At 36.7% G+C, this 24,190-nt stretch overlaps 1 protein-coding gene across 5 annotated transcripts in view; it reads right to left on the reverse strand.

The window, feature by feature from the left end:
• Positions 1-24,190, reverse strand: part of atrnl1 (attractin like 1) — a 786,325-nt gene that overhangs the window by 593,688 nt on the left and 168,447 nt on the right. For all 5 annotated transcript variants that reach the window (XM_003223502.4, XM_062977302.1, XM_062977301.1 and 2 more), the window contains 5 exons: positions 24,055-24,173; positions 15,229-15,361; positions 14,436-14,617; positions 5,619-5,832; positions 2,396-2,584 (listed from right to left, as the gene is read on the reverse strand). In XM_003223502.4, coding sequence (XP_003223550.3) covers positions 2,396-2,584; positions 5,619-5,832; positions 14,436-14,617; positions 15,229-15,361; positions 24,055-24,173 — 837 coding nt within the window. The remainder of the gene's footprint in view (positions 1-2,395; positions 2,585-5,618; positions 5,833-14,435; positions 14,618-15,228; positions 15,362-24,054; positions 24,174-24,190) is intronic.

Here is a 24,190-nt window from a genome sequence, read left to right on the forward strand (position 1 = left end):
TATAGAAATGATTTCATTATACTGAGAAGCACAGTACAGGGTTCTTTTGAAGACAGGTCTTAAGATTTCTTATTCAAATGCACTTTCAAGGAACAATTTGCCATTTCAGTCAGACAAACATTACTGTTGTTGAACCTAGATTTATCTTGCCATTATTGATATTAAGAGATCATAACGCCCTTCAGAACAGCAGGGATACTAAACCACTGTTAAAAAACAATATACTATAGAATGGTAATATCCTGCCCTGCTATTAAATGGATACATTTTTAAAAATTACTGGTGCTGTGGAGTTGACATTCACTCTTTGAAAAGAAGAACTATGGCATTAACTACATACTTCTTGGCACCCATCCATTTTTTCCATTATACTGAACTGCTCTTTGGAACACTAATATATCTGATGAATGAGAGTATTATTGAATATAGAATTTTGCTAGAATAAATTATAAAATCTAATCTGTGATAGTACTTTGTATAGATAAAATCATACTTTTGAAATCTTTTTTATATTAAATACATTATGGAAAGCAATAAAATTTAAAATAACAGTTAGGCATCTTTAAGATCCTTCATTTTCTTTGGCTATCTGATGAACTGGAGGATACATTCATAGGTATGCAACAAATATTTATTTAATATTGAAGAGAGTGCTTTCCTTATCAAAGTGCATTCCTATAGTTATATGTTGCACTGTATTGTATTAATGATTTTTTTCATATGTTTGGTGTATGTTTGTAGTAGCAGCACTCCTCTTGAGAAAAAAACACGTTCAATGAAGAAATGTGTTTGGTTGTCTTTACACTGAAGTTGATGTGTTGCATTTTCAGCTTTGACTACAAACCATGACATATTAGTTCCATAATTTGCAGTCTTTCCAGGCTGTGTTATAATTAATCTAACTGTAGTTAGAAGAAAACCAGCTAGTTATCCTGGTGTTCATTTTAATTAGTTTATATGTTTTGGAATTTTTTTAATTGCTCCATGAGGAATGAAGAGCATGATTACCAGAAAGAAATGTTTTATTAGTTAGACATGTCTATACAAATAAGAAATTATAAAGAAAATTGTAAAGATACAATAATTTGTTATGGAGGGGGAGAGAATTTGTAATTTTTCAATTAAAACAAAATATAATGTAATTTTAAATAAGTGATTCTCAACCTGTGGGTCCCCAGGTGTTTTGGTCTGCAACTCCCAGAAATCCCAGCCAGTTTACCAGCTGTTAGGATTTCTGGGAGTTGAAGGCCAAAAACATCTGGGGACCCCAGGTTGAGAACCACTGTTTTAAATGGACTTAAAAACAGTTTTTTAAAGGCATTTAAAACATAATCATGATGATAAAATGACAAATACAACACACCACAATTAAAATACCCCCTCCAACAGACCATTCACTCTCAAACACACGTTAATGGAAAGAGATTAGAGAGGGGGAGCCAACTTCCCACTGAAAGAAATTCTGCGGTCTGGGAGCAGTCTCGAAATGGCTCCCTCTCATGTTCTTACCAAACGTGTCTGTGATGCTGGTGGAAGTGAAAAAAGGGGATCTCAAAATCCAGGCAGTCTCAAATTGGGAGATATGGTTTTCTGAGTATCTACTCTAAACCATATAGGGCTTTAGAGATAGTAACTAACTAGTACTTTGAACTGTACCTGAAAAAACATTGGTAGTCTGCTTTGGAAGGGAAGATACATGCTTTTTGTAACCAGCCTCAGTCAGCAGTTTGGCAACAACATTTCAGAATTCTGAACAGTTTCCAAAAGCAGCTCCATGAAAAATGAGTTATAATGGTCTAAACAGGATGTAATCAATGTGCCCCCATGGCCAGATTTGCATCCCAGTGATGAGATGTTACTGTCAAACACATCTGGAGGACATTTTGTCCTAACCTGCATCATGGAATGTGCTATATAATAATAGAAAACTCACTCTCCAAGTTTGGGCCCTTGCATACCTCAAATAGCAGTTTTCATGCAGAACAATGAAATAGCAGCAGGTTCAATAAAATATCATTCCTCAGAGAAGTAGACTAGATTCTGCAAAATCGTCCAAAACCAGGCTACAAAGCCATCTGTTCTCAAACTGCAGCCCTCCAGCTGTTTTGGCCTCCAACTCCCAGAAGCCCTAGCCAGATTTTTCAATGGTCAGGAATTCTGGGGGTTGGGGGCCCAAACAACCGCAGCTTGAAGATACCTGTACTAAAGCACGTTAGCCATGGGACCTTAGCCAACTGGAAGAAGGGGGTCCAAAATCAAGGGATGGAAGAATGGAATGGAGTATCCTCAAAAGGAGAATGACTAGCAGGCTGGCTAAGCAGCACCCTACCCCAGGTGCCACTCATCATATCCACACTTTTACTGACTGCTACAATAATTTCATTCAATTACTTACGAGAACAGGTGGTTGTCTGCCACTCTAGGCACTGTCCATATGGAAAAGAGATTATGTAGGCGTTTGAGTCAACACATCGTTTTGTGCTACTACACCACATGCACTCCATGCCACTGCTTGTGCAGTTAGAACAGGTTGTCCTTAAAGAACATGGTTTCTTACATGGTCTGGCATTTTGATTTGGACTAACTGAAAAAAAGAGAACAATAAAAAAATGAGAAATTCAGCATTGCTTTATATTATATCAGTATAGATATTTCAACAGAAATAAGTTCTCTTTCTTCTATTCAAGTATGCCTTCAGCTACACTTGCTCATTTTTCTGTCTTGCTTTTTAAACAACACAGAACGATACACAGTTTTTCCTATACAGCAAATGTGAGATGTAAGCTAACCATTATTTTACTTTGATTCAGTTATTCATATATGTGATATCCCAAGTCCAAAGGTCAATTCAGTTAAATGTAGAATCATTGTAAAACAACATGGCTAAATATATTTTAATTGGTGTTGTAATCTGTGACCTTCAGGTTCTTCCACATTTGTTAAATAGTGCATAAACAATAGTTATTTACTTCACTGGTGATATATTCTCCCTTAAACTGTGTGCATTTTGTCTATGGCTGTGATTTGTCAAATGAACATCTGCCCCTTGGCGTATATATTTGCAGTCAGTGCAAATGCAATGAGAAAACAAAAAAAGAAGTAATCCATAAAATGAACATTTTTTTTCACAGAAAACTGCATTCTGTCTTCCTCAGTAGCGTGCGTTGTTCATAAAAACAAAATATATCACCAGAACAACTAAGAGACAGAAGTATATATGTTATTATAGGATAACATATAACTGAAGCATAAGAACTGACTAGTTCCTAGTTACATATAGCAAAGAGAAGTGTATATAATACCTATGTATCTATAACACCCTGCTTTAAATGAGGTGCTTAAATAATATGACTTTGATTAGTCTGCACTAACACTAACCAAATGTGACATGTTGTTATTAGCCTTTATACATTGAATCTATTAAGAAAAAAAGCAATTCGTAGAATCCATGTTTTATGCCATCTATTTTGCAGTTTCCATGGAGAATTTCACATGACAGACATATAATATGGAAAACCTAAAGACAAAAAAATACTTCCATTGCTTCAAACAAGAATATTTAACAAAATCTTCCTAAAACATTAATATTAACATTTGCACCACAGTGGACTTACAGGTTACATCTAGTTACATTTCAGCATTGCAAGGAATTATTTATAGATGCACAAAAGTTCTTTTCAGTATCGTTTCATATTATTTCCTTCTTTCATGTTGATTTCAGTTTGATAATACAATGTATATAATAGTTGTCTGCCACCAAAATTTCACGTGTCAATCGTATTATAATTCAAAATACAAAGAATTTCTATAGATGGTGTCTTCCCACACTGAGATATATATATATGAACTTCAACGGTGTCTTTTCTTCTCAGATGAGAGGAGCTGATCCATTTCTCAATGGTCATCTCCAATCTAAAGCTTTATATCAAATGATAGCCAAAAAAACACAGCTCCTTCTATCAAGTTTCAAAAAGATCTTTAACAAAAGATTTTGCAAAAAAAAAAAAACAAGTTTGATATTGGACCCCTTTTTTGCACAGGTTTACTTCTATGGTCAGGAAACGTGCTGCAAAAACCATCTTTAAAGGAATGTTTGAAGAGATAATTCCTTTCTGTCAAACAGAAGCAACATCCACAGTTCACAAGCAGGTTAAATGAAGTGATAGGAAAAACGGCCCTCTTCTTCAGTACTGTACAAGAAATCCCAGTTAGAAACATTTGAGAGAAAACAGACAATGGTCATGGGGGCAAAAAACTCAGTATGAGACTTTCAATTTGCTTCTTGCAATTGCTACATATTTTCCAAAACAAAACAAACTATCCAATAAAAATAAAATTGCTCTTCTGTTCACAATTGACATCACCAAAACGTCTAATTTTCCTATCCCTTCTCAGCATCATTCTGTCAGTTTTCCATCAGTTGTTTCGCTTTATTTTCCCAATATAATCCAGTTGGAAAGATCGAATACTACGACACACAATGTTCACACAATCCATTATGTCAGTGGTTCTCAACCTGTGGATCTCCAGATGTTCTGGCCTTCAACTCCCCGAAATCCTAACAGCTAGTAAACTGGCTGGGATTTCTGGGAGTTGTAGGCCAAAACACCTGGGGACCCCCAGGCTGAGAACCATTGCATTATGTGATCATATCAAGTTGTGTAATTTTGACCTTATCAACAAAATCACATGAGTCACCACAAGCAAACATTACTGTGGGTAAAGGTGCTAGCAAAGAAAAATTGCAAGAAACATTAAAATTGTTTCAACTCAGAGGCACTTTTGGCACTCAACAAAAAAAAAGAAATGAGTAAGTTTCAACGCAGCTATAACGTCTGTACTTTAACAGAAAGGAATATAACTATCGCACAGGGCTCCTCTCTTCATCTTAACAAAATAAATGGTGGCCTTTCACATGTATCCAAGCTCACACATATATAATAAATCATTGGGTTAAACTGTACAAGCCTCTGTATTGCATTTGACTCTATTATTTGAATGTAACACAAATTATTTTTCAAATTTTAAGAAAAACATGCTCCGTTTTTTAAACACATATACTCTCTACTCAAACTACAAAAATTATACACTGAGTGGTTTAAAGAGCTGGGTATGTTTAGCCTATAGAAGAGAAAGTTGAAAGGAGACATGATAGTCATAGTCATATTTGAAAGGATGTCTTAAGTAAGAGGGAGCAAGTTGTTTTCTGCTGCCGTAGAGACAAGGACTTGGAGCAATGGGTTCCAATTATAGAAAAGGAGATTCCACCTGAACATTAGGAAAAACTTCCTGACTGTAAGAGCTGTTCAACCATACAACTCTCTGTCTCAGAGTGTGGGGGAAGCGCCTTCCTTGGAGGCATATAACCAGAGGCTGGATGGCCATCTTTTGGGAGTACTGTACTTTGATTGTACTTTCCTGCATGGCAGGATGGCCCATGTAGTTTCTTCCAGCTCTATGATCCTATGAGTTTACATCCTAATCAAATCTATTACCTTAATCCACTAGCACTTCCTAATATTTGTCCAACAGCCATGCGATCAATTTTGCCAATATTAAATACATACAAGAAAAATGTTAATAGAAGAAATATTTTCAACACAATAAGCCTTTCTTACCAACAGGTTTCTCACACACAAGACCATCAGCCACGGCTGTACATGGATTTGCTTTCAGACCTGCAACTTCAGCACGTTCAAGATAGGCACAGAATCCAGAGTCATTTGGTTCTCCAGGAAGCCACTGCAATGTGGTGTTTGTAAAAGGAGACATATCATCCCATCCCCAGTAGGAGATATTGATCTTGCGTAAACCAACCCAGGGTGATATTTTCTGTAAATAAAAAAGGAGCATTTTAATCAATTGGATAAACAATGTTCACACAAACCATTATGTTATCATATCAAAGGTCTTTTCTTTGCAATACTTCTCCTTTATATTACATCTAATGCATTAATCGTGATTTCTCGAACAATTTGTTCATATGTGCAATCTATTGCTGTTTTAAGTGTGTATATAGTATATATTTTAATGCTTAATGTTTAGCTTCATTAATTGTTTTGAAATCTTATATATGTATTTTATTGATAATCTTTTATTGATAACTGCTTTTAATTTGTTTTGTTTAAAATATGTTGTTAGCCAACTAGAGATTGGGAGAAAGGCAGGATTTCAATGATGATGAGGGTGATAATAATATCTTTCAAAAAGTTGCAGCTTTTAAAGGTTATATTCAAAATTCTGATTTTATGTTACATTCTTAACTTGGTAGGACATTCACAGGATCCCCTTCTAATCATTAGTAAATTGTGCACTAATTACTAATGAAAAAATCTTATAAACACATATAAAATTACTCAAAAATGTATCTGGGCCATGGAATAATAGAAAGAAAGAAAAATGGGGAGGTAATGTATTAAAGTATCACTCCTCCTGTAGATATTTCAACCTGCACTGGGATCCAACTGAACACGACATTCACGAAAGCCCTGACTGTATGAGCAGTTGTACATCACCTTGCTCACTAAAAAACACCCTGGACATTTTTGCATTAATGATTCATGACTCTTTTGAAGAGGCTGGGGAATACAACAGAAAACTCCCTTTCTTCCCAATCATACATAACAACAGAGCTGTGTTTCCCTCCCCCCCCCCCCATTCCACCAGTGTTGAACCAGTCTCAACCACAGAGACTACATATCCTGATCTCAATGGGTAGAGAGAACAGTATTCACATTTAACACTCCATGTAGCATCCGGGGGGGGGGGGGTCAATTAGAATCAGGAAGTGGTGGTGTTTAGTTGTGAATTAAAACCTAAGACTCAAAAATAGGTTTTGGACAGAATGATACTACCATTTTCAAGGCAGGATTCTTTTTCCAAAGTGAAGAGGGGCATACAGCCATGTGAGGGTCTCCACATTTCTATCCTATACTTCTTATGGGATCCTAAGTGGCTATTTGACCCAATAAGTCAGGCCCATGTAGACAGCCAAATCATTAGCAAATAACAGCTTATGGGGTGCTTTCTGACATAGTCTTCCAGAAGACAAAATAAGAGTACAACCAACTAACAGAAATGCCATTTCAGCAAGAGAATGTTGGCCATCTGGATTCAGGACATAAATAGATGTAGATCCTGTTTATATTTTTATATAGGAGCTTGTTCTCAACCTGAGGTCCCCAGAAGTTTTTGACCTACAACTCCCAGAAATACCAACCAGTTTACCAGCTGTTAGGATTTCTGGGAGTTGAAGGCTAAAAACATCTGGGGACCCCAGGTTGAGAACCACTGATCTAGGGGGCAAATGCTTTTGTTTAACCCATAGGATCATACTTAAGACAAGATCAATTTTTGAGCCCAGGATTGGCCATGGGACTCCATATGCCTGTCAAATTCCAAAGAGGGATTCATTTCAGTTGAGCATGAAACACAAGTTGAGCACTGTTTAGTGTATTTAAAAACACATGTTGGGGAAAATGTATCCCATTGGTGCTAACAAATAAATGCATCCTATCTGCCATGGATGCTCAGCTTGGCAAAAATGATCTCACAATGATCAAAGTGGTCATCATTTGCACATTTGTACAGAATTGTCATCATTTGAACAGCTCACGCAGATTAACCTGTTCAATGACATACTTTCTGATCTGATAGTAATTTGATCAAGGAAAACAGTTAAGCAGTGGACATCTGACTCTGGGAATAGGCATGACCAGATAAAAAGTAGTTAGAGCGATCAGCAGTCTCCTTGTAATTTCGAAGGAGTTATGCCATCCATCCTCCTGACATCCTCTTTAAGCAATCCAAATTACGATATTCTACCCCAATGTTAACACTCTAATACCAGTTACAATTTATAGTTCCAAGAAACATTATACAATTCATTATAACTGCATTAGACTTGGCTGTGTTCTAGATGTCTCTCTCTGACTATGTGTAGTGGTTATGGAATGGACACATTTGTGGAAATGCTGGAGTTATGACACTTATTTCCACCAAAAAAGAGAGTCCTGATTAGCGTTTCTGGGGTTGAGACTGCATTCTTTTGCTTGAAGGCTGACAGATCTGCCACATTTAGGTAAGTGGGGCCCACACGATCAATCCACATTGTGCTGGACCTAATGCTCCAGTGTTTAACTGCTTCCTGGAGAATCAGTCAGGAGTCATGTTGCTGATAAAGTGGATCCAGGCTCCATGTCTCAGCATAGCTATGGGGCCATTGGCAGTAAAATCTGTGGCCAATTTCACTGAAAATCTAATTGTGGGATTGCAGTCTCCTTCCCATGCCTTCCAGTAAATGCTGTAATGCAAGTTACTGACTAGTATAGGCAAGGGTGTACGTTTTATATGTTTTACATGTTTTGATATGGTCAAAACTGACTAATCAATAAAGAGTTGTTGTTGTTGGACTAGTATAGCACTTGTTTTGTATTGTTTTAGAAAATAAATTATAATATTCTTACCACATTAGGCATTCTACCCTGAGTGTGTCTAATCTGTCTGCATTTTAGAAAGCTGGTCAAAGTTAGCCTTTAGCTACTGTTTTAGTTGTTCATTTATTGTGATTTATTATGTTCCTTTTTAAAATTTAAATTCTGCCTTTAATTATTTAGTGCTTCTTTGTCTCAAGTTAAATGAATAAATATGTGGATTGGTTTGAGAGCTAATCTCCTGCTGCATTTTTGGGGTTTTATGTATGCTTAGCACAGTTTGACTGCATTGCACTTCCAAGTCTCTCATTCACTCACACACACACCAATCTTTTCCAACCCAGAAGAGATTGTTTTTCTCCAAAAGAGAGGCATACACTGACAGCTGTATTTTCCTTTCGATATAAATACAGAACATTATTCAACACAATTACTTTTAGAACTGTGTAGCCCCATACTCCCCTTCCCCATTTGGGAGTCAGCAGCCATTTCAACTCTTTAAAAGATACTCATTTTGATGAAATGTGAACAACATACAAGTGAAGTAATCTAGGGATATATGTTTATAATCATCGTTCTCATTACACAAACAAGATCTAGGGGGGGGGGGGCATACGGTCTGCAAGTCACATGTGAGCCCAACCATTTTGTAGTATCCCCCAGTTCTTTCTGCCACCAGTAGTGCAACTGGTACTGAATTTTCCACAGCAAGAGTGGAAAAAATCTGGTTATTCATCTAAAACCATGTATGTTTTCCATGCATGCCTTGTTCTCAGTTAAACCCATATACATGGAAGCTACCTGTAAGTACAATTCTCTTTGTAAAAGAGTTATAAAAAAATAACACTTTTTAAAAATGAAAGGTAACATCTCCTTCACCATACCCAATTTGACTTCAGGAGCAAGAGCATGCCCCATGGTGGCTTTGGGGGTGACAGTGTTCTCTTTACCTTGGAAAGTTACTTAAACTTAGACACTTGTCTCACTACTTTACAAATAGGGATGTTGCATCCTTGAATTATATACAACAGGTGTGAGTAGCACACAGGCCCTGGACTGCATGTGCCCCAGGCTCTCCATAATAGGGAAATTGTCAAAACATAACAATTTGCTCTGATGCAGACCAGGAAAACCTCCCAACTGCTGGGCAACAATAAATATTTTATTTTTCACTTACTTGATTCTTATAAATAAAAACACTCCAAACATGTTTAAATTCATATTCCTATTTGTAAATTATTTCTTTTGATGCTACAAATTATTATTTTACTAAAGCCATTTCATTTTCAATATTTAAGACCCGACAAATAGAGATATTTTGGGTTAGAAGATATTTCTCAACTGCCTATATTTGGGGATATTATTCAACTATCTGTAACAAAAAGGTCATCTAAAATGAAATCAAACACCCTAAATCATGATGACTGGAGTCTGAAAGAAAAGGCATATGAAGGAACATCAAGGAAAATCTCAACAAGCTTCTCTAGCAAGTGATAGCACTTTCAGGATGACTTACACAGAATAAATCGAATGGGAAAGATAGACAGATAGGAATGGAAGAGAAATTACTTTTGGAGAAGAGAAAATCAGAAGTGAGATAAAACATAAATCACTGTAACATTTCATTAGAAGCTTTTCGATAAGCAAATGATCATTTAACCCAAGATATTGCTTTTAAGTACATGTATTTGTCTACTTTTGTTGAATACCACATGAGGGATATGTCAAATTTATAGAGCTTCAGTGTCTCAAGAAATAATTCAATTGAATAAAAATATGTTTTGTACACTGTCACCTTGAAGAAGTTGAAGGTGGGGAAAGCAATCTCTAGTTAGCAAACTTGTCAAAATCACAGCCACAAGCTGTATTCTTGCATTTAAGAAGCTTGCTTACCATTCTATAGGTGGACATGCATGCATTAAATTTACAAAGTCTAACATCATCCTATGATGTGAAAGTGATCAAGGCTTGCAAAAGGTTATGTTAGCAGAGCAGACACTATGACAAGTCCTCCCAAGGTTGGACACAGTTTAAATATGGCAGTGGAGGCACATGGAAGATGGTTCTACATATGGAAAGACTTTTGACCAGAAAGATGGACATGAGGTGATTAATTGGCAATAGCAACTGTGCATAGAATAGTTAAAACCTTCATATATGAAGACCCCATCACATTGATGAAATCACAGATCTTTAACATGTGTCTAAGTGGATGTATTGGTGCATAGATGCATGGACAGATCAACAGATAAACATATATCAAATGAGTTCAAATTATTATGCAGTTTAATTAGTTTATACTAGTTATTTAATCAGAATTAACTCTGATCCTGGTTCATCCTATAACACAGGGGTCCTCAAACTTTTTAAGCCGAGGGCCGGTCCACAATCCTTCAGACTGTTGAGGGGCCGGATTATCATTTGAAAAAAAATACAAACAAATTCCGATGCACACTGCATATGTCTTATTTGTAGTGCAAAAACAACAACAACAACAATGAAAGAACAATACAATATTTAAAAATAAAAACAATTTTAACCAACATACATTTATCAGGATTTCAATTGGAAGTGTGGTCCTGCTTCTGGCCAATGAGATAGTCAAGTTAATTAGGGTTGTTGTTGTTGTGTGCCTTCAAGTCATTTCAGAGTTTGGGTGAACCTAAGTCTAAAATTTATTTATTATTTATTTACTGCATTTATTTATTACATTTGTATCACACCCTTCTCACCCCAAAGGGGACTCAGAGTGGCTTACAGATTATATAAACATACAATCTATATATATATAAAAGAGTGATGGCATCAGGGCAGCGGACAAAACAACAAAACTACAGGGCCCCCAACCTCGAAATTTGACAACACAACCCATCATCCATGGCTCTAGGTTGATACAACAAAAAGAAAAGAAAAATAAAGTCCTAATTAGAGAGAGAGGAATAATTGTTTTTATCCAATTGCTGCCAGTTACAAGGCTAAGTTCCACCCACTTGGTCTCCTAGCAACCCACTCAGCCCAGGGGACAGGCACAAGAGTTTGGAGAGACCCCTAAGGGCCATCCAGCCCAACAGGACACAATCCAAGCATTCACAACACATGGACAACATATAAATACTATACAATACTACACAGGGACATAGACCCCCCTCTACCCTCACCACTTTCACAGTAAACAAACAACCAAATGCATACTAAACATAAGGACAACCATACAACAGACATTCAATACCACCACTACCTCAACAAGTTCTCACCAACACCACCAGACAATGCCACAGCAACGCATGGCCGGGCATAGCTAGTATATTATATCATTAGCATAGCACAATATTAGCATTATATATTACTATATTGAACTATACCACTATACTGTAATATTATTAGTAATATTATATGTAATATAGAATATATAATATTATTATATGGTATTATTATTAGTGTTATATTGTATTACATTATAATATTATTATCAATATTATATGTATATATAATATATTATGTTATAAAACTGAGGGCGGGGGCCAGGTAAATGACCTTGGAGGGCCGCATCCGGCCCCCGGGCCTTAGTTTGGGGACCCCTGCTATAACATATGAAGAAACAATAGATAACTGTAACTGAGCTTTACTTGATTTGCATTTCAAAAAGATGCCTGGTAACAAGAAAAGAACTCAAATCCATATAACACTCAGCCTTACCAGCTGTAACACAAGCAGCCCTTTTCTTCTGGTGTGAGCAGAATTCTGGGAAATGTAGTTTGGGAAGGCGAGGACCTCTGTAGCAGAGTATTCAAAAGGCCCCACTCTAAACTACAACATAATCTCAGCATTGCACCTTCCCTTCAGGGCTGCTTAGAGTGGGAATGGGGCTGCTCATGAGTAGACAAGTCTGCCCCTCCCCTCATTTTGCTCAGGCCATGTTGCATTTCACACTGACACAAGCCCTTGGGTTTCCCATGGCCATTCTGCCACATAGGAAACAGAAGAAAGGAATGCACCTGCTGCCACTAGCAAAGCCAGAGGATGAGATGAACAGAATCACTAGCATAGTACTTTATCTAGTGAAGACGCGACAGCAACAATGACCCCTGAGGAATCGTTGCCTCTTTGCCCTCTCTGCAGAATAGCTTATCCAGAACTAATGGACATTAAAATCCATTAATTTTGGCATTAAAACTACTTTCGATTCAGGCAACTTCATGGATTATAGAGATCCAGTTTGCTTTGGAGTGCCTATACAAGCATCCCACAAACTGACTGGAAGCTGGGACAGTGGCCACAAAGATCTGCTGAGTGCAGATCATCTGCTCCAAGGATTTTTTTCCTATTTCCTCCAGTGAGGGCTTTTCCAAACAGGCCTTGTATCACAGGATCAGATCCCAGGTATTCTGCTTTAAACTGGATTATGAGTCCCCACTGCCAGATAATCTGGGATAAACAGAAAACCTGGGATCAAATCCTGGGATATAGGGCCTGCCTGGAAGGGATCTGAGATGCACTGGTAAAAAACAGTGAACACTGTGGTTACCTTTCCAGGGAGAGATGTTTGTCTACCTTCTGGCTGAGCTGTGAATCTAATTTCTTTTCCTGACTGCTGCAGCATTAGTCCTGTCTACATAAGCATTCTGTTAGTTTCAATTGCCTGCTCTGTCTGGGATATACACAGATCAGCTTTACGGCTTGATTTAAAATTTATAAGTTTTTTAACACAGTGTTTTTGGCTGGATTGTGTGGAGCTCACATTGGGGGTTTACATTTGGTAGGCATCCCTGCCCTAGCCAACTTCCAGCTGGATTATAGTACCTACTGTGTTTCCCTGAAAATAAGACAGTGTCTTGTATTAATTTTTGCTCCCAAAGACATCCCCAAAGACAGGGGATGTCTTATTTTGCTCCCTCCTCCTTCGCCGAAGAAGGTGCGTGCGGCGTGAAGGAGAAGGAAGGAAAGGCATGCACTTTTTCCTCCTTCTCCTTCGCACCACACGCACCTTCCTTGATGGCAGTGGCTCCCTCCTCCTAGGTCTTACTTTCAGGGAATGTCTTATTTTCAGGGAAACACAGTATGTAGAAGGACCCTTAAGACATGAGATTGACTTATTCAAGAGTATATACCATAAGGATCTGTCAGGAGAGAATGAGTGAATTAAACATTGATAGTGAGAGACAATTGACAAAATGTGTAAGGGGACTTAATAAGCCTGGTGTATAACAATTGGTGAGAGGAATAAAGAGTATTGTCTGCTACATTTGTTAGACTGAATAGTTTAATGATACAGATATAATTATATATAAGTTCTTCCTTTAAATATAGCAATAGTTCCCTATAATACTAAAACTTTACAACATTTTTGAAGCAATATTTATCCCTTTTGTCATATTTTAATGTTGACCAAAATGTTCCACTACATGCATAACTGCAAACTACAATGGGAATAAAACAATATGAGATAAAGAAAGAAAAGTTTTGTTATCTCACTGGCAAGACTCCTACTATTATCAAGCTTCTTTTTATCTTACAAAAATACAATCCATATGTTCTGCAAAGCAAAAAAAATATGATCCATATGTACTACAAACAACTAATACTAAAATAACAGATGAAAGAAATCCTGAAATGTTAAACACATATCCCCAAGAGGATGAGAAAATTTATCACAACAGATCCTGTATTGAGGACTGAATTGTCACCCTATGAATACTTCCAAGATTTACCTTGAGACCATTCATACTACAAAATTATAGTTGTTTATTCCACTTTAACTGCAATGGCAATATCCTGTTGGTTCCTAGGTTTTGCAGATATGAGATGCTAGAGCTCTCTCTGGTTGAGAATTCTAAATAAATACCTTTCCTTAAATTTCAAATCTCATGATCACACAGAATGTTGTCATGACACGTAATGGAATCATAGTACTATAATTGTGTAGTGTGGATGGAATTTTTACCTATAATTATTGATAAAACCTTACATTTACATATGTGTGACTGATTTAAACATTTATATTACCTGGAGCGTATACTTCTGTATTTCATCCAAAACAAATTCCACTTCTTTTGAAGTTGTCAATGAAGCAAGGATTCCATTTAAACCATAGCAGTAAAGTCTGGCATTGTCATAATTCTCACGACTGGAGTTTATACGGAGACATGCATCTCCAACATGATTCCATCCTTCTCCACACAGATGAGCTAGTAAAAGGTTACACAAGTTTAAACATAATTATGAAAGCAGAAGGATCACATTGAGAGATAGGCTTTAGTACAACAGTTCAGCTAGTGCGTATATGATCTACATTGTCATTTTTTGTACATTATACTATATATAGTATTTATTTAAGAGATGTAAATAAATTCTTGCAAATTTTCTTGCTAAATGGTCCCAAAATGTTAAAAAAAATCTGAAGAAAATTCTAGCAATCTGTACCAACTGGGAGAAAACTTAATTTTTTATTGCATGTAAAATTATCAACATCGCTAGTGTGCTACACAACTACAATGCTATGATTGTAATAGTGGTTTAATGGTACTAACATGTTAGCAAAGCAAAGCTTCAATGTTAATAGCCGTGCTATAAGCTACATGATGGGTATGCCAAACAATTTCAGGAGGGAAAATAAGTTTATTTAATATTTTAAATATTACTATGTTTTACACCAACAGATTTAACATTCCGATTATATATTATTGGGTATCTTAGAAAAGGCTCTTAATAATTATAGCTAATCTATTCTAATCAATTTCCTTTCTTTAACAAAAAATACAAATGAAAAAGAATTTCAAATATGCTTTTTTCTTTTTACCTGGCAAAGCTTGACATTCTTGCTGTCGCTGGTCCCACTGGCAGTTGAGATTTAATGAACAACTCTTACAGCTGGTCAATTTATTGCATATCTGTTCATTTCTTACATGGCATTTGGTGTAATTTTTCACTGACTAGAATTAAAAAAGATATACATAACATTATATTCTCCATGAAGCAGAAACACTGATTATATATATAAATGATAGCAAGAAGACTGTGAATATATTATCATATATACTTGAGTATAAGTCGAGTTTTTCAGCCCTTTCTGGGGCTGAAAAAGCCCCCCCCCCCATGGCTTATACTCGAGTGAGGGTCCTGGTTGGCTTATATTCGAGTTGGTTTATACTCGAGTATATAGGTAATCAGAGTTGGACAGTCTTATCTTAAATTTCAGTTGTATGTAAATATTCAGTATGTAAATATTCAAAAACATTAAATCTACTGATACCTCAATTAATGTAATTTTATTAGTATCTATTTTTATTTTTATTTTTGAAATTTACCAGTAGCTGCTTCATTTCCCACCTTCGTCTTATACTCGAGTCAATATGTTTTCTCAGGTTTTTGTGGTAAAATTAGGTGCCTCGGTTTATATTCGGGTCAGCTTATACTCGAGTATATACAGATTTTTGAAGCTGATCAATGGACATTCCCAGAGTTCATTTATGCCTTAAAGCATAATGTGATCTGCTATTTTATTTCATTATAAATATGTATGTGCCATGATCTGCTCATGTAAAATTGTACCCATTGATTTAAAATGCTTCTGAGTGTTGATCAAGAAAGGCTCTGCCCTGTGCTTCCCAGTGTTATAATGGGTCACATATCAAATTTATATATGTGACGCATTCATACTTACTGGGAAATTAGGATCTCATTCTGTGTGCAAGCATCCATATCAGAAGACAAGATGTAAAGTGAGAAAGAAAAGCAACATATATCTGAAGAGGTTAAAATATATAACAGCACTGACACACAAAGAAAACGAGATTAATGGGGGAGGTTGTGAGACAGCAGTTAATTACAAAAAATGAAGTGATTCAGCTGACATAATACATGTACAAAAAGGAAACCCGGGTTTCCTTTTGTGAGGAAAATAGATATATCTACGGAGAGCTAAATGGATTATAAGGAATCTTGTCTCCTCAATAGTTTGGACCGAAGTTGCATCTACACTGTAGAATTAATGCAGTTGGATGTCACTTTAATGGACATGGCTCAATGTTATGGAATACTAGGGTTTACAGTTTGTTGAGACTCTTTAGCAGAGAAGCTAAAGGCCATGTAAAACTACCTCTTCCAGAATTCCACAGCATTGAGCCATTGCAGTTATAATGCTGTTAAAATGAATTAAATTTACAGTGTCGATGTACCCTTAGCAACCAATACACTCTTTCTCTTTACAGTTAAAAATTCATGATTTCCAATTACAGATTATTTATGGGGTCAAACAGTAGTTTACACAGCTTCAGCACACTGTTGATATATCAACTTAATATTGGTTATAACCAGGCAGCATGGATTATTGTAGTGAATGTAACAGTGAGCTAGTGCACGCTCCTTGATAAACAAACCATGAGATGTCTGCCCACCATTTGTTTATTATAAGGTCTGAATCATACATTCTAACTTCCATCTAACCAGAGAAGCCAAAATCATAAGCCAAGAAGAATCTATAGATTACAATTCAGGCTTGTTTGGAAAGAGATATGCCAGCATGCCTAGTTCAGATACTGCAAATAAAAAACCTGATTTGGTTCCCTCTGCTTGCAATGGGAGCCATCAGACAGGATGCAATAACATGTTGCCTTATTCTAAAGAACATATGCCATCTAAGTAAACTGTCTGATAGTTAGGTAATAGGTACACTATCCCCTTGCATACTATCACAGATTACATTCAGTATATCCATTTTTTTAAAAAAGCATTACAGATAATAGTAAGCAATAAAATGAAGAAATGGGGATCTGAGTTCTTGCAGAAATATCTATTTTAGATTACAATATGCCCTAAAGTCTAACACAGACATGGGCAAACTTCCACCCTCCAGGTGTTTTGGACTTCAACTCCACAATTCCTAATAGCCTACCGGCGGTTAGAAATTGTGGGAGTTGGTGTCCAAAACACCCAGAGGACTGAAGTTTGCCCATGCCTGGTTTAACAGAAGAGATTTAGCATGGGTTCAGGTGCACATATGAAAACACCATGCTTTTTTATAAGAACTTTACTTAGCTACATACATAACAAATTAGCCAAATCAGAATGTTGCAAACCAACAGACGGTAAGCCTTTAAAAGTATGAATTTCACAGAATCATTTATATTTATTTGCATTTAGTTTGGCTCAGTCATAATTGAAAATGATGCCTCAGAGGTATGTTGCAATGAATTTTAAATTGCAAGTAAGTACCATCTGTTCATTGTCCCCAACTAATATTCCTTGTTAACATGTCATTATCACAATGTCAGTTTCCTGAAAGGTTCAGGCCACATTTCTAAAATGAATCCATATGTTAGTAAGCAATGTCAAACAAAAATAACTAGAAAAAATATTGTACCACCTTTTCGTGATGTGTCTTACTAACGATTGATAACCTAAAGCTACTGAACAATATTTAAAAGTAAAGTTAAATTATTCTTTCTATTCTGCTACATATTTCCCTACTCCCAACCCTAATTTCTTTTTAATCTAATTTGCATATTCTTTTCCAGACAAATTTCAGGAGTCTAGCATAAATGCATATCCAACAGGTAATTCTTGTTAGCACCTAGGTCCTAGCCAAAACTAACAAAACACAGGATGAAAATTAAAACATCTGCTTCACATATTTTCCTGTAGTATCAAAAATGTAAAACAACAGCATGAAAGGATATGATTGTGATACTCTTTGTAATCACATACATGTCCTTGTTAAGATATGCTTTGTTATACAATATCTGCCACCATCTTAGATATTTTACTTGATGGATAGTAAATTATCATAGTGCCCAAAGTCTGTGCTAAAAGATGGATTACAAGGGGATGACAGAACTCCAAAGTTACATTTTGGGGCTTTTTTCTCAATTTACAACTTTACTTCTCTCAGACACCCACGGGACACCCAGAACTGTTTTTAAAGTGGTGAGGTTCAACACTGGCAAGCAGGTGATTATTAATTTTGCTTACTTGCAGTGAGAGACCAAAATATTTTCACCATCTGTCATCAATGATTTTTTTTCCCTATGAAAACTAACAATCAGAATGTATACATAGAAGTCCACCTATGTTTTCAGTGTAGCTTCCAAATCAGTGTGTATGGGATAGATCCATGCAAAGTATATTATTGCTGGAGGCAGGATGCGTGAATGAGAACATACTCGATGTTAATATTCCTGAATACTCAATCCCCACATATATTTCTGATTGACAATGTCTGAGGTTCAATAATATAAATTCTTTGTAGTACAATTTTGTCAGAGAATTTCAATTATGGTTTAAGTCCCTAATATACTCTTAGAGGAAATGAACCCTCTGCCCCACTGTTCCTTATTCCATGATCACTTATTCTGGTTATAGGCAGGCAAAATGCACTCACAGTGAGAAGAAAATATGAAATCTGTAATGGAATGTACTTCTACCATATTTGATAAATCTAGGATGTCTACCCTATCACCTGTTAGGTTTACTTGGTACTAAAATTTAAAATCGGACCCCCCCCCCCAGTGGCACATCGATTTAAACCACTGAGCTGTTGAATGTGCTGACAGAAAGGTCGGCGGTTCGAATCCAGGGAGTAGGGTGAGCTCCCAATGTTAGCCCCAGCTTCTGTCAACCTAGCAGTTTGAAAGCATGCAAATGTGGGTAGATCAATAGGTACCACTCTGGCGGGAATTTAATGGTGCTCCATGCAGTCATGCCAGCCACATGACCTTGGAGGCATCATGGACAATGCCGGCCACATGGACAATGCTGGCTCTTTGGCTTAGAAATGGAGATGCGCACCAACTCCCAGAGTTAGACTCGACTAGACTTAGTATCAGGGGGAAACCTTTGTCTTTACTAAAATCTAGGACAATTATAAATAAAAGAAATCCTGGGCACTGCATAAATTTACTTCCATTAGAAGCATGAATCTTATCCCCAATCTCAGATGACTAAACTGACTGAATCAATGGAATTTCTATAGGTGATATCTTGCCAAGTCATAATTTACTCAAAAATTTTCCCTAGGACTAAAAACATGAGTCTGTGGTCATAGATTTTCACAGATTTTCAATTTACTAACATTGTAATCAAATTCAGAGGCTTTCCCTCCTCAGATTCTCTGATGTTTTACTGTTCTTCATGACTTATCAAAAATAATTACTTGTGGTTCACTATGTTCATTAGTTAATTCCCTTAAGATCTAGAGAAGTATATACAATAGCCCAACTAATTAAAGTAGTTCAAGGTTTATGTTGTTTGGGCTAGTTTTCAAGATATTTTAAGCACTCCCCGGCTTCTTATCAATTTTACAAATGACATTTTTGTTTCCACATTTCCATGAAGGCTTGTATTTGTTTATTAAAAGTTTGATAATGAGTCTAACTTCTTGAACAATTGTATTTTTTCTAACAGACCTAGTGATACTGTTCTTATAATTTTTTAAAGTATGTTGATTTTCTATACTAAAATTTGTAAATATTTTTCAAACCATTATTTCTTTGCTTACTAACCTGGATTCAAAAATCCATGTCCCTCTCTTCCCTGTTTCCTTATCTGTGTATCACAATGACACTTGGAAGTGTTAAATGAATCACATTTTTCCATTGTATCCACATCGAAAAACTATAGTCACTAGCTTCAGAATAAGTCAGGATCTTAAATACTCTAAATATCCTAGCATGTTTCACCATGTTTAAATGATGCACTGTTCCATCTCCCAGGGTTTTGATAGTTGCCCATAGTTGCAGGAATAGCACCTGTTTGCATTTCTTCCAGGGCTGTTGCAGATTCTGCAGCAACCTGACAGTTTAGCCATTAGCAGAGTTTGTAGCCAGCTCAGCAAAGTCTTTGCTGCTTGCAGCTTGCAAATGTATCTTGTTGTTCTGGAGACCGCCCCTTTTCCTGGGGAAAGAAGGCTCCATTTTGAGAAGCCTCTTGCCTTCTAGACTGAAGAAGAAAGAACTTAGATGTGTTGTGTGGCCAAGCCAGGCCAACTCTGACAAAGCCATCGTAAGTACTGACCTGTCTTTAAAATCAGTGCTGAGCATAAATAGGGAAAGACCCGCTCTTTCTAAAATTAGTAGCTTAGCACTGGGGCAGAGAATATCTCAGGATTTCTCTGCCACTCGAGGGAGTTCTACCTACTTTGTCTCAAAAACTAGCTTGGAGCTTAGATAGTTATAGACCTGCTCTTTCTGATAGCTCAGGGCTAGGGTAAAGAGGATCTCAGGATCTCTTCACCTTTGGAGGAAGTTAAACCAGCAACTAAAAGGGAAAAGCAAGAAAGGAACATCTGCAAGGTTTTATAAGTTGACTGCTTATATTTGCAACCTTAACTACGTGTGCCAAGTCTGCCATGGACTTTGTGAAAATAAAATTTTGTTTGATTGTTCAACTTGAAGTGCCTTTGGTTACTGGGCTTTTCAGAGCTTCTAAGTAAGGCCCCGTAGTTCACCTGGGCAAAGGAAGAAGCACGTCTTAAAGCTTTAAAAGATGCCTGGGTGTGATGGCATATGCACTATTTTTTTTTCGTGTCAGGAGCAACCTGAGTTGCTTCTGGAGTGAGAGAATTGGCCGTCTGCAAGGACGTTGCCCAGGGGATTCCCGGATGTTTTTGATGTTTTACCATCCTTATGGGAGGCTTCTCTCATGTCCCCGCATAGAGCTGGAGCTGATAGAGGGAGCTCATCTGCGCTCTCCCTGGGTGGGATTCGAACCTGGCAGCCTTCAGGTCAGCAATCCAACCTCCAAGTCACAAGGCTTTTATCCCCTAAGCCACCGGAGGCTTCTACACATATGCACTGATGAGTAAAGAAAGAGGTTGATAAGCAGGAGTTCTGAAATGATTATTAATATCTTAACTTAGTAAGATAATATTTCAACAAAGGAACAAATTCACAAAAACTGAAACATACAGACATTTTTATTTCTTTGGGAAATAAAACGTGGAAAGGAATCACTTCTCACTCTATTCAGTATATGAAGAAGAACATGGCATTGGGCACATTACCTGTTCCTAAATCCCTTTGCCAATCCCTCCCATTGTCAACTCTCAAGTACAAAGTGAATTCAGTTGAAGGACATTTGTACGTATCTATTAATGCTCAATGTATAGGTAATGCAATGGATCTATTCCTTTGTTTAAGGGTAAAGCAAGACTGGGTAACTGAGAAAGATCTGTTTTTACTATGTTTCCACCATTTTAGCATTCCTGACCCGTTTGGAAGTTCAACTCCATTGCTTTCTCAATAAAGATAATATATGATGTGAGATTAGTCCAAAGTATAATTTTTGTTCATTATCCAGCTGTCCTTGCCTAACAGGCCTTAGATGATGTATGTTTTCAGTGTAATATTCTTGGCCTAGTCCTTCCTTTTCTTCATTTCCTGTATCTAGAGATTTTACCATTGTTTTTCTAAGCACCACATATGAAAAATTACATAAACGGGTATTTGGAACTTTAAAATCATTGCATGCATACAGCTTTTCCATTTTTTGTTTGCTTTTAGAGAGAATTTTTTTTTATTATAACTATGTTTTTATCAACTCAAAAAAAAATACCCACAGCATTCTAATGTGCTTGCAAGGATTTGCTTTATCTTAAGTAATTTTACTCTCTTGTCAAAAACTCTACTGCATGCCACTGATAACACATGAGTAAAGACAATCACTTTCAATATTAATCTCCATGTTTCTTTTCAAAGGAACATGTATCAGTGTGATTGGGGGTTATTGTAGCTTTTCTTTTCAAATGAAGAGAAATAAAGTTGTAGATAAGATCTCTCCCCATTTTCTTAAAAATAAATTTATGCATTGCATATAATATATGAAGTCGGGAAAACAAAAATGCATATAACTTTATTATAATCTCAGACATTTTTGCAGATCACTACATGTATTATGACTCTACAGCCATACCTTATAAATTAATCGTACGTGTTTGTTTGGTATTGTATCATGCCTCCTCCTGTATTAAATGTAGCAAATACAACAATATAACCTTTTTGCCACACCTTAGGATAAGTTCTGATGAACTCTATGGAGATTACTTCTAAATAGACATTTATATAGGATTGCACTCTAGGTAATCTTTTTAATTTAGTTGAGTAAAAGGATGGGATAGCAATTCTAGACTATAGCAAACACCTGTCTGTAGCCAAAGAATAACATTCAAAATCAGTGGTCCCCAAACTAAGGCCCAGAGGCCACATGCAGCCCTCCAAGGTCATTTACCCAGCGCCAACCCTGAACTTTAAAGTTAGTGCCACCCTAAGTCTGAAATGACTTGAAGGCACACAACAACTACCCTAATTAACATGACTGTCTCATCAGCCAAAATCAGGCCCACACTTCCCATTGAAATACTGGTAAGTTTATGTTGGTTAACATTGTTCTTCATTTTAAGTATTGTATTATTATTTCATGGGGGGGGGGGGTTGCACTACAAATAAGGTATGTGGAATGTGTACAGGAATTTGTTCATTTTTTTTCCAAACTATAGTTCGCCCCCCCCCCCCCAACAGTCTCAGGGACCATGAACCGCCCCTCTGTTTAAAATGTTTGAGGACCTCTGCTCCAAATAAATCTGAATCTGTTCTATATGATTATTATGACTATTTCATTAGTAATGAGAAGGATTTAAATGCTGCCATACTAATTACAAGAACACATATACCAATAGAACCAATTTTGTGACAATGGGTCCAATCCTACAATTTAGTTCAAGAACCTTAGGTTTAATTTTAGTAATACTCAACTTAAAATGTATATTCTTTGCTACTCTGCCTCAAATTCATTCTGTACCTGCAATGCCTGAAGCGGATCAGTATGGACTACAAATGCATCAGAAGTCATGTATTGAAATTCTGGAATCTATTAAGTGTGACCAGTTTTGTGATGAACTGAAGTGATCATTTAACCTTTATTATACTTGGAATGAGATTCTGACTATTCCCAATTCCACTGCCCATGACAGACCAGCAATTGAGAAAGAGCTTTAGAGAAGAGGAGACTACTTAATGTAAAGGTAAAGGTTTCCCCTGACGTAAAGTCTAGTCATGTCCAACTCTGGAGGGTGGTGCTCATCTCCATTTCTAAGCCGAAGAGCCGGAGTTGTACGTAGATGCCTCCATGGTCATGTACATGGAGCACCGTTACCTTTCAGCTGGAGCAATACCTATTGATCTACTCACATTTGCATGTTTTCAAACTGCTATGTTGGCAAAAGCTGGGGCTAACAGAGGGAGCTCACCCCACTCCCCGGATTCGAACCACCGACCTTTTGGTCAGCAAGTTCAGCAGCTCAGTGGCTTAACTCGCTGCACCACCGGAGACAACTAACATGATAACAAAATAGCTAGATAAGAATTGGTTCTAGAATCTTGTGAATGTCACCTAAGGCTGACATTATTTGCTTGACTGGCAAGGGAAATTGAAAAATACAGTGGATTTATTAGTTCCATTATTTTTCTTTCCAATTATATCTTTGCAATTAATATACGAAGAAGTTAATTTAGGATGTATTTCTAACAGTGATTTCAAATGTAAATGACATTTACATTTGATGGCACCAAAGAACAAGTTAATGGTTATAAAGCAACGTCATTAATGAAACAGACACAAACTCATATATACTCACAACACTGCAGTTGCTATTTGCTGAAATGCACTTCTTGTCATCACACCACTGACAGCCATTTGTATTGGCAGTACAGCTGGCACAGTCTGCGTATCGGTAACATCTGTCATCTGCTGCAGCTATAATACAAATGAAA

Source organism: Anolis carolinensis, chromosome 3, assembly GCF_035594765.1.
Source record: "Anolis carolinensis isolate JA03-04 chromosome 3, rAnoCar3.1.pri, whole genome shotgun sequence".
NCBI lineage: Eukaryota > Metazoa > Chordata > Lepidosauria > Squamata > Dactyloidae > Anolis > Anolis carolinensis.